Source organism: Drosophila guanche, unplaced genomic scaffold (assembly GCF_900245975.1).
Source record: "Drosophila guanche unplaced genomic scaffold, DGUA_6, whole genome shotgun sequence".
Lineage (NCBI taxonomy): Eukaryota > Metazoa > Arthropoda > Insecta > Diptera > Drosophilidae > Drosophila > Drosophila guanche.
This window is the reverse complement of record NW_022995748.1, coordinates 5,236,003-5,248,513: the sequence shown is the minus strand read 5'-3', so window position 1 is coordinate 5,248,513 and position 12,511 is coordinate 5,236,003. Positions and strand designations below refer to the sequence as shown.

At 41.5% G+C, this 12,511-nt stretch overlaps 1 protein-coding gene across 1 annotated transcript; it reads left to right on the top strand.

Annotated features, from left to right (window-relative positions):
* The first annotated feature begins 7,859 nt into the window (after positions 1-7,859).
* LOC117584189 lies at positions 7,860-12,164 on the top strand. Its single transcript, XM_034272956.1, has 3 exons — positions 7,860-7,937; positions 10,000-10,131; positions 11,642-12,164. The coding sequence occupies exon 3, from the start codon at positions 11,681-11,683 to the stop codon at positions 12,137-12,139; it is 459 nt and encodes a 152-aa protein (XP_034128847.1). The 5' UTR covers positions 7,860-7,937; positions 10,000-10,131; positions 11,642-11,680; the 3' UTR covers positions 12,140-12,164.
* The last annotated feature ends 347 nt before the right edge of the window (positions 12,165-12,511 follow it).

The following is a 12,511-nucleotide window of genomic DNA, read 5'->3' as shown; positions in this document are numbered from 1 at the left end:
TCATCAACTTACATACAGAAGGCTTGGGAGCTCTTTTTCTTGCATTTTTGTGTCTGGGGCGCAGTGAGCGTGCCAGCCTCTCTTTGTTTACACAAAGCTTTACACCGTTTTGCGTCAACCAATTGGTCTCTCTCTCTCTCTCTCTCTCTTTGCAATTCCCTTTTGATCACCCTCTCTCTCACCAAAATGCACCACCACGCAACACTCGGCTGAAACGGTACTTTCTCAATCTTAAACCTAGCTCACAGCAACAATGCGAATAAAAGGAATGGGATAGCTTACTGCGTATTTCTTCTCAATTGATATTCTTTCCCAATGGCAAACATTTCTGTCTACATTTTATTTACGGTCAGAGCTCTTCCATTTTGCTGATGAACTGCACCTAATGAGGCGCAACTTATGACATACTGAAAAAACAACTTCTGACTCTCATCCAGAGACCAAGAAAGTCTAACAAAACCCTTATGTAAAGTGATGGACTTTCACTTTTTCAGCCAACACAATGAGATCAAAGGTTACAAAACTTTTTTATGGCCAGTCACCGGACCGGACTTAAACTGTCATTGGCCCCAAAGAGTTCAATGTGTGACGCTGTGATTTGCATTGATTCAATTAAAAGAAAGAAAAGTCGCAAGGGTGGAGATGATGCCTGGCGATCCAACACTTGACAGCTGTCGGTTGAGAACTTTTTGGGAAACTTTGGCACAGGGTAATCTAATCAATTTGTCATAAGATGTGAGGTCAGTTGTGTTTGACTCGGACCGAACAAAACAGACTCCATTCGGCACGTGCCATTGCCGCACTAAGCCAAACCCTGATTTCAAATGGCCTTCGTGGCTCAGTGTAAAACTAAAATTGAATTTTTATTTATTTTGGGACCTGACAGAGGGACTCTATTCAGGTGTTTGGTCAACACACACACACACACATACACTCCCCCCCTAAGCTCTTATAAAATATTTAGTGACAAGCTCAGCACAAACATAAAAGGTGCAAAAATACGTGACAAAAACGAAAGGAGTGTGTGTCAACACAATCAGCCGAATAGCCGGGGTACGTCTGGCCGTGACCGTGGCCCCAAAGGGCTACAATAAAAGTGGATTAAATGTAAAAATATGTGAGGTTGCCTCTGACATGTCAGATTCTTAATCCCTCCGCCGGATGCCTGTACCATTGGAACATTGGATGTGCGCACAAGTCAATGCCTAATGGCTTTGGTTACATGCCGAATTAGGCGGGACAAATGACAGCAAAGTTCTAGCAGTATTGGGTTAGAAGTTTAAGTTTATCCAGCCTCAACTTTTTGTGTTTATGAACTGCAAATACATTTTATTTAGTGACAGACCATCAAGATGTGTCCCTATTTATTGGAAATCATTTTGTGGTAAGTCAACATTTCTTTTCAATGTTCACGCCACAATTATGTGGCACCGCTTGATGGTAAATTTTCCCTAATTTAATTAACACGCCTTTTGGTTTATTTGGTTGTGTGAGTATGCCCTGCTCTTGGCCACACTCCTTTTGGTCAGCTCAGAAATGAACAGCTAACCCACAAATGAGTTGACAGAGGAAAACCAAACAAAAGGCGAATGCTCTGGGGCAATGGCTGTGCAAAATGGGAAAAGTCGCGTCGAGACAATAAAACGGTTTTTTATGGTTCTTTTAAATGCTTTGCTCTAAGACATTAAAAAGTCTTCAGGATGGTGAAAAGTTTGGTTATCATGAATAATCGTAATTATGGAATTGGACTTTGCCCTCTACTCAGACACTTGTCCATAATCCGTCGAGTGCAATGAACTTGTTGGTAATTCCGTTACTCGAAATCAGTTTACCCACTCAATTGCTCACACCAGTAAATACACACAGGAGCCAAGGGGGCTCCGCATCGTTTGGGAGTTTGCTTTTGCCATCATCTTCATTATTGGCGCCATTCTGTGGCTGTCTTTGGTGCTCTCGCACTTGGATGGCAGCCACCTGAAGCCGCCAGACAACTTTTTCCGCTTTCCCTTTATTCATGTCCACCTTATGGTTTAATTGATTTCGTTTGTTTCGTATACTGCGGCTGGCATCGCAAACTCTCATTTCCATCAGGAAAAAAACTCATAACTATCATTGTTATTGCTTTTGACGTGGTCCCAAATGAGGCATAGGCCTCTCCGCCTGATGAACTGCACACAGAAGTGTACGGGGAAGACGCGAAAAATCAGAGAGACGCCCGAAAGGCAAAACTTTTTCCAAAAACTATGGTTGTCGGGAAGCCCATTTATCAGGCTGTGCGAAGTGGTTGAATGAAACTGTTTTGCCGGTGAATGCAATTCAGCGTGAAATAATAGTTTTTCTCTTATTGTCTTCAACAGCTCTAGCCCAGAACTATCGGCATCATGAATGCTGTTATTTATGGCAGAACTTTATGAGTAACGCGAAGCATTCTAGTCATATAATTTTTGGTTTCTGGGCAGTGAAAATTACCTTCCAAACTGGAAACCTGTTTACAGTCGAGAAAGTGACATGGAAAATGTCTCGGGGTAAGCCCGATTGGCTCAAACACAATGAAATCAGCAAGAATGCCCAGAGGCCTAAGTAACGGAAATTGTTTTTTGCCGAAAAAAGGAGAAAGCCCCGCAACAAAAGACGGCAAAACACTCACAGAAATTGGCCCGCCTAATAACATTATTGAGTCGAAATGGAAGACAGGAACAAAGTGGTCGACTGCCGAAGGCACTAGAAACCAATTTACTTGTGTGTGTTCGTTGCCAGAGAGATCCATGAAGGACGAGAAACAAATAATCAAAATCAATTGTATTGCTTTCCATGGAGTAAATAGAGACCATTCGACCAGAACTTTGGGGCTTAGCAACGTTTCATTTTCTTTATCGCCCGCTTTAATGCGATTTTAATTAGAAATGAAAACTTTGTTTTGCCTGCCGATTCCTTTTCTCGACTTCGATCCCCGAAATCAGTTCTTAATTGGCAACACTTTTAATGCTTGACTTACCCATAAACACAGAGGCAGGCCACAAAGGTTGCCCCGAGTGACCTTTTCTTTCCGCTTGGAATCTGTTAACCTAAAAGGAATCTGAACAGCCCAAAAGTCAAGCCTATATCAACAGAATCCGCCTCAGAGCCGAGCCAGCTCCAGACCAATGCGCTTGTCCATGTCACTGCCAATAATGATGAGGGCTTCACCCCTTTATTTATGAGAAATTTAAACAAAAATTAAATTAAAATTATAATAAATTGCTGCACAAATTAAACAACGACAGCAAAAATTGTATTTAAAAATATGTATACGATGGTAAGGTCCCCTGCAGGTGTTGTATTTTCCCTTCAAAGCTGTTTCTTTTACTCTGCTAGTCTTCGTATGGCTGACTTTGTGTTCGAATAAGTTTCGACGGTTCTTAAAGTTTGGACTGTAAGGCACAGAACGTGTTCGTGGCACGTGACCGTGCGGTTGGTCAGGGAAACGCAAGGAGCTTGATGGCCCCCGGACTTCAGTGCACATAAGCTTTAAAGCTGTCAATATTCCTCTGGCCAAAGATATGGATATACTATAAAGTTTGTGGCTAAAAACGTTTGTTTTCCATGCTGTCAAGACGAAGACCAGCAAGAATTTTTAATTCTGGCATCAGCTTTTCCTTAACATCCCAATAGTCTTTTATACTTTGGCATTTCGTTGCAATTTGGAATGCATAAGTAGAAAATTGCACAACAAACTTATGCCAAACTCCACACACACACACATAAAAACAGATGCTTGGGGAGAGGAACATATTCTCCATAAGCTGGGTGCTGGTACTGGCTGCTACTAAGAACGAAGCGTTTTACATTTTCTATTATTTATGTGGGCGGGGTTTTGCCAATTGCGATCCCTAGACAAAACACTACAACGAGCAAAGGCGAATTCGCTTCACTGCGAATTCGAAACGCGAAGAGAAAACGAATGAGAGCGAATTGAGAGCGAGAGCGGACAACGGATCGGCAAGAGAGCGCCGTGCGAGACGAACGACGCATAAATCAAATCAAATCTTATACCGTTATTCCATATTTAATCACTTATTAACCTTTACTTATAATCAATAAACATAAGCCCCCAAATTTTTTGGGAAAACTCATTGAATCGGCAAGCTGTTTATGCCAGCAAATTACAACAACGGATTAATAAAAGGTTCCCTTTGGGTTCATTTCCCTTTCCGTACGTAAGCTAATGATTTCAAGGAACATTATATTTCCATCAGACTAACAAGAACCGGCAATGGCTAATAGAGTTATCTTGTCACTTTCCGCACGTGGTGTCTATTCAGTATTCAGGGGAAATCAAGATAGCCAACACCTCAGCAAATATTTCTGTGAGCCCCAGCTGATGGATTAATTGAGAGCCCAGCGATAAGCCCTTAAACGAGTTGCAGCCAAGCGTCTTGGCAAATGGATCTGGCGTCCTGGCTCATGTTTACAGATTTTAATCTAAAGTGCGAACTCATTTTCCATTTTACACTTCACTGCAGTAAGCACACACACTCTCGCTGCATTACACTTAAATTTACATAGATAGCTGACTTGTAAAAGCTTTTGCTGCAACAACCTCTATTAAAAGGAAAAGTTGGTTGTGGAGGGAGGAGCAGCGAGCCAGCTGCCTTGCGTGACATTAACTTTATCCAGACCTGGAACCCTCTTGCAGTTTCCTGACTCCTATTTGTAATTTGCATAAACCAAACTGTTGGAAATCTAAATGATGTCGATGGAGCTTCTCCAATCAATTCAAAATTAATTACTTTGCCAAAGACCACCGCAAAAGTGGAAGCAGTAGACACAGAAATTTTCTCAGGTTTCAATCACAGTTTAGGCTGAGCTTTCATATTTAAATTAGAAATTGGAAAATAATTTCCATAAAATTCAATTCAAATAGCAAAAGAAAACCAAATTAAAAATTCCAATAGAAAGAATTCGTATGTAGCATAAAATTGGCGCCACAAGAACCACACGGAAGGCTGTTCACATAGAAAACGGCAAGGTAAAAACAGAGTGAAAATAATCATTTTCATGCTAAGCCTTGCCAAAACTGAAGTGCAAAAGTGCCTCCTTGTGGCTGCTCCATTTTCACAAGCACAAATTAAAAATGCATTAAAGTCAAATTGCTGTAGAACATGCTGGTATGGACAGTGCGTGTCGGAGATGTAAGTGCCATCGATTAGCAGAGCATAAAGAGGAGTTCCTTATGTTCTGAATTGGACAACTTAATAATTTAGCAAGTTATTTGAATGCTTGATTGCTTAGTTATATTTAATATTTAAATATTTTTTTCCTTGCCATTCTAGTATTTGTTTAACTTTTCCATCTACTAGCATATCGTCCATCAACAAAAATGGAAATGTCAAACAGGCAGACAAACACAAATTCATTTGAGCTGTCAGTGGCAAGACACAACCTGTTTGTTGACTGGGCCATGAATTTCGGCGGGGTTCCTGCTTAAGTCGTAGTCCTTGACAATGGCAGGATACCGTGGAAATTATCACCTCATTTGTCAGTCGTCGCCACGAGTTGGAAAATAAATTACGCGACACTTTAGATAAACCATCGGAGGGTTGGAATGTGGGTTGAGTGCTGGTATGAGAATGAGTATGATTGTCAGAATAGCACTTGAAGCGACAGGCTGGGTCCCACACAGTCACGCACAACAGGCGGCAACAAAACGTGTTTGATGGCCCTGTCATCGACTCATACCCGGGGTTTGGTTTGTTTGTCCCACGCGCCTTTCGTTTGACACAAGGCAAAAACTGTGTCCCTCTTTGGAGTTTCAGCTGCCGAGAAGGTGTAATTTTAGCTAATTAAAAACGTTTTTAAAGTCCTCGGCAATTAACCAATTTATCAAATTTATTCGCTTATCCCAAACACGGCCAGAGGTTCTATATATTTTGGTTATACAACTTTGAGTCGAAATAAAAGGGTCAACAGTGTGATTTTCTGCACAGAGACGAGTTCTGGAAGCCGTTTCCGTTTTCTTCTGCAACGGATGAGGACTTTTGGCCGCCGAACTTCATCTTAGTTAGCGCAGAACTGTTCGAAGTGGACGGAAATGTTTCCAACCCTATAAAGTGTATGTATCTACATCCAAACGGACACACAGTGAAGTGTAACATGATATGTTGACGTGTATGGGTGTGTTTCCGTGTGTGTTCCTGGGTTCATGCGTGGGTGAGTGCGTAATTCAATCGCAATCGCAAGTATTTGAAGTGCTCTGGAGCGGAAAGATGGTGGGGCTTCGCCCAAACCCTTCCGTCTGCAGCCATCTTTCAACCCCGCTCTGAGTGTCAGCCATGGTGGATTAAGCAATAGAAATTGGATTAGACATAGACCAGCCAGCACACCCGCTTGCTCTCTGTTAAACAACTTCAATTTGCATCTGCTGGTAATCACGTTGGTTTCTGAGCCAACCAACTGACTTGTCATTTCCAAGGATTACACAGCCGTAAGCTCCACTGAAACTGCATTACTTTGGATCTGTTTAGTGCTGCCTTCCCAGTTGAATGCCCTAAATTATTGCCCATCTTGAAAGTACTTTCAGTTGCAGCTACAACAACATTAATCGATTTGTCTTCAGGGTGGGGACTGATATGTAGCTTACACATCGTCCAAGATGTTTCCAATCGACCGCAGAAATAAAAGTGTTTCCCGAGAGCATACCGCCAATGGAGCAGAGACGAAAAGTTCTGGGAAAATAATATCATGAACAGAGGGCCGCATTACATTTCTTTCCAAACATTTAAACTTGCCAAACAGCAGCAGCAGCAGCAAAAGGCAAAGGCATCAACCGCTGCTCAAAATTAAATTGGACAGAACTATAAAATTTAAGCTACAACTTAAAAGTTATTTCTTTAGCATGGAAAGTTTATCCAGCTCAAAAGCCCCAATGACTTCAAAAATATTTGGCCAATGACCAATGATGTACATATGACCCACAGGCTGGGCAAGCTCAATGAAAATTTCAAATTGATTTCGTTAATTTGTTGTTGCAACTTTAACTCCTGCCCAAAATATTACATAGACTTTTCATGCTCCAACCGCTCCATGCTCCATGTCGGCTTTGAACTTCAAGCATGTTCGATGACAACATGCTCCATCATGCTCGCCTATAACATCATTTTGTGCTTTGGCCTCTGTTAAGAGTTCGGAGTCTGCTAACAGCGTTTAACATGTCACCCGATTACGGTCCGCACTTTCTCAGTTAGTCGTGGATTCTGTAAGAGAGCGGCATCGGGAGCGGATATGTCAGAACGGTTTTGTCAAGTGAAACATTTGACGTAATAATTAATATTTTTATTTATTTAAAGCTAATTTCTTATAGGAAAACACTAAAAACCTTACCTACACAAAAGGAATAGTATAATTAATACTTTAACAGCAGCTTAAGACGAAAATTATACTCTATGTGTGACAAACTTTCAGTGAGAAATGCTAAAAAAGCGGAATAAATTTGTAATCAGTTCCCTCCAAATATCTTAATGGAGTACGCCTGTCAGCAGCAGGATGAATTATGAATTTAAATTGCTGACGACGGGCATTAATTTTAGAATTAAAAAACAGTCGCCCAACTGAAGATAGCTTTTCTTTCTTTATGCCCTTTCAGAGGGTATTGTTATAATTGTTCAGCAAAAATAACGATGCTCTTGGGAACCTAAAAGTCGATCAAATCGAGGAGTATTTAACTTGGATCTACTACCTACATATCTCAAGAAAATGGGGCACAAAGTCTTCCCAGACTAGGGTTTGATTTTTATTGTGGTTTGCTGGTCGATGCGATGATTGTAATAAATTATCTGACAGAACAATTTAGAAGTCATTGAAGACATTTTGCTGAAGGACTCTCATTAATGATTACTCTCACTCGCACAATTAAAAGCTGACCCAAATGCATTTTTTATGGTCCAGCATCGAAAGTCAAAGTAATTCAATTTCGTTTTCTCTTTTGCTCCACTTTTATATCCAACCAGAGACATGGCGTTGACAGTTTTCTTTTCGCTTTTTTATTTCATTTTTCCATTTTTCCTTATCTTCGTAGCTGTAGCTGTGGAAGTAAATGTAACACGCAGAAAAAGGCGGTTTCGATCCTTACTTATTTCGCTGTCCAAGGCCATGCATATCTCTGTAGACCCCCACTCAGAACTCACTCATGGTTGCCTTTGACTATTTACAATTGACTACATGCGTTCCATATAGATGGACACCCAAGAGGATTCACCTCGTATTTGTTGAACCGCTAAGCCCGTAATCCCTTTTCTGTTATACCTGGAATTGGCAACATCAAAATGCAGATTGTTCACAGAAATGATTTATTATGCATGGCTTATGCAATGAACGAATCATAGAAAAGCCCAAACCAACAGACGAAGCGCACAGCACAGGAATAGGGTTTCCTTAATTGGAAATTTGAGACTGACGCAACCTTTGGCGCCTTAGATTTGTGGATCTATCCTTAAGTTGGAATGAAGCGGAAACTGTCAAAGAAAATAATTCTTAGGCCGGTTAAGGTGGTAAGGTCCTGGCATGGCTTTGCTTCTGCAATTGGGAATATTCAACGCAGATATTCAATGTTCCTGCTTGTTTTCATAAGCAGCTTACGGACAGGTGCGAGGAACTGCATACGAGTTCATGTGTCTGCATATATTTATTATTCAATGTATGGAATATACATACATATGAAGCTGCACAAAGACGAGCTGTCGTTATCTCTTGTGCGTGGTTAATCCACATTAAAGCCAGCTGCCGCCGTTTTCTTAACGGCGTTTCTTCCGTAACGGCATGCGAAATTTCGAAATTTCCGCGCACGTGGAAATCCCCTCATAATATGTGAAACAGTTTCCCCGGCACAGCCTGTTGATCCCCGTATTCTTAATGCCGCTTTTTAATTCGTTTCTGCAGCGTAAAAGGTTTCATTGTTTTTTTTTTCTCAGCAAAGGCTTAATTTTAAAATTAAATGTGCTGAATAAAATGAGCGCCAAAAAGCAGCCAAAACACCAAACCCCATGCCCAACCTCAAAACTCGAACACAGGCACAGCCAAAGGGCAAGCAAAACAGGGTTCGGGGTACAGAATGCACGGACAGTCCGGTATGGAAGAGCTGACTCTTAGGACCACAAAGACCAAGTGCAAAAATACAAGCAATCAAGCTATTTGCTTACAACTTCCAAATATGGGATCAAAATGTAATACTCTGTACTCAATGTTTAAATTTTCTCTCAATTGCACAGAGTATTCCTCTGTAAATGTGATTTACCATAAGAACAGTGTGCACTTTTTTATACATTTCTCGTAGAACACTCGTACACATGCAGACACAAACACAACCGCACTTATTAACACTCATACTCATACTCACTTACAAGAACATGCAATTACAATGACGACAAGCAGCTTCATTAACAATGCTCCCCCTGTAGGTTCACTCGCTCCACTCCACTCCGTTTCACTCCTCTGCACTTCCCACCTCTTTTCAACAGTTATTTTTTTAACTGGCTGTTCTTCTACCTTGCAGTCGTCGGGGTATATTGGTACCACTGAAAATGGGTGACAGAATATGTGTTCTAGATTTGTATGAAAAAGTGATTAATAAATCAAAGTAAATTGATGGTCAGCCATATTAATGTGGGCTGGGTTTTGCCAATTGCGATCCCTAGACAAAACCCCAAAACGAGCAAGGGCGTATTCGCGTCACTGCGAATTCCAAACGGGAGAGCAAACGCAAAGAGAAAACGAAGGAGAGCGAATTGAGAGCGAGAGCGGACAACCGATCGGCGAGAGAGACCCGTTAAAGGTCGATGCAGAAATCGAATTCTTGTACCGTTAAACAATAAACATAAACAATAAACATAAACCCCCACATTTATGTCTTGCCAGTCAGTCCTGTTTGGTCGCCTGTAGCACAATTTTAATATTTGTTGAACTAAGTAATGGAAAACCATTCTCTATAGCATTCTCTGTATTGTGTTTTCTTTTTATTTAATGCAGAAGAAATGGGACCAACCATCCACATCGGGTGGACCACCAGGTGCACAGGATCCAAAGAAGACATGCAACCTGGAAACGTATCTGGATTGGTCGGCACGTCTCCGTCTGTTTGTTTGCAATGAGATACTGCAGGTGAGTGTGGATATACAGAAGGACAAGCAGAAAATGGGTTCATAACCATGTCGGGGTCCAAACCAGGCACGGTGCTCAAGTTAAACGTAGCGCATGAATCCTTAGACCCTGTGGATTGAATTAACATTCCCATGCCTGCTGCATATTCAGAGTACTACGTGTCCAGGACTCACATGACTTTGCATGGCAGAAAGCAGGCAGCAGGCAGGCAGTCGAGATGGCTTATAATTTATGCCGTTCGTAACTGTCTCATTGACAGTTTGCCAGTTGGCCATGTGAGCGACTCGTTAAAACTTCCGCCAAGTCACGTGGTTGCATCTCTTCGCGTGTGCCCTCGTCTGCCTTCATCCATTGGCAACGTCTAACCAACTTGAGTAATCAAATAAATCTTTCATTTCGAATCGTGTACCATGGACATCACCACATCAGTGCGGTGGCATCGAGGAGGCACCGTTGAGCGGTGGAGTGGCGTTGCCTAGTATTGTCTGCTTGTGGGCATCCCTTGAAACTCCCGCACAACTAAATCTGAAATTATCCCTCAATGATTAAACAAAATTGATATTCAATGAAAGGCCTAGTCTTGTCTTTAATTTGTGTTGAGGAGCATCCAGAAGTAGCAGCCTAATCCACAATGCAAGCCAAAGCAGCACTTTTCCTTATAAAACTTTGCTTTTCCTCTTTGCTCCAGCATTTTCCCTTTGTCTTCTTATGTGTGCCTAAGATATTTGTTCGTGTCAGCAGATATTTTTGCAGTCTAGTGCACTTTAGCATAAGGAGCCTAAAAGATTTAGTACCATGTTCCGGTTTCGGTCCGAGGGTTTCTGGTTACATATTGAAATAAGTAATGGAAATACTCGTAAATGGTGTTTGTTCGCAACCCAATTGAATTGTTTGCATTATTTTTGGCACATTTTCTTTGTCATCTTCTTATAAAAACGAAAGTTCTTAGACCCTCTTGCACCAAGGTTCCCCGAAATCGCAAAAAAGAAAAATTTGGCGCATGAATTGGGCGATGACAACGCCCAAGCAACCACAGTTTCGCTGCAGTTGGTCCCATTTCATAAGGTTTTTATATATAAAGAGTATATTTTCCCATTTATTTGGCACATCGCCCACACTTTTCGCACGGTTTTCATCTTTCAGCAGACCTTCAATAGGCAGCAGCGTGCTGGCGTGCATTCAGCTAGTTTCCATAAAAAAAGAACTGTTTAATTTGTTAATGGATTACGCTTTCTGCTAACACTAACACGCTAACACTAGGCTTTAGCTGCTTTTGCTATTTATAACCATTTACGAAAACAATTCAGTTAAAAGTTACTCACTCCCTCAAATGCCTTTGGCTTATATTTAACTCTCACAAAACACAATCAGACAGCAGAAAAGCAGAAGGAAACACACAAATACAAAACAGAAAATAAAATGGTGTGTGGAACAGGGCAGAGCAGGGTCGGGTCCCATCCAGATTACAACTACAAATGATGTTCATTTATGGATTTCGATTTGAGTACAGTGGAGCAAATTGCAAGTGACGTGCCAACAACTGGATTGCATGCAGCGACATGCCGAGGGACACGGTCATTTGTGGCAGAAACAGGCAATCGTCTTAAATGAACAAGGCCAGCCACAAAGTCTCAAGACTGATAAGCAGGCTAAGGACAAGTCATCCACATCAATAGGAGGAAAAGCAACATCAACATCAACATCAGAATGTGGAGGAGGAGCTACCACATCAATGGACTTAGATGAGAGACCGTCGACGAGTGCGAGTGTGATTGGGCATCCAGTTGGCATAACAGGCACTTCCGCTATGAATGCAATGTCGGCACCGGAAACAGCGACACTGCCTGTGGCTGGCAACAGCAATGCGGAGCAGCCACCAACATCATCCCCTGCCACGCCATTAACTGGAACGGCACTGGGCAAACCCAATGATTGGGTTGTTATTCCAGTGTTTGCGGATATTGTTAAATTGGCATTGGGCGAACGTGAGAACTGTTTGCAGCGGTAAGTTTAATTTGCCTGGAACTGCGCAACATTTGATTGATGTTGCATCATTGCTTAGTCTGATGGTATGTGATACCAAAAACCTCTTGGCCAAGGGGTCCTACGATTAATATATTGCCTCCGCATCAGCATCCACAAGCAATTGCATTTCGGACTCCGCTTTCGCCTAAAAAAGGCATTCAGTCATTTAAATTTATATTTATTTATGTTTTAAATATAATTTACCGCAGAGCGAGGAAAAAATCATTTCCATGGTAATTCAATTTAAGGAACGATGACCATAAACACATAACACGTTTTTTCTTCTTTCCATAAATTATTTGTATGTCATTGGACGCGTTAGAGAGTATTATCCCTGGCAATGAACACACGATAC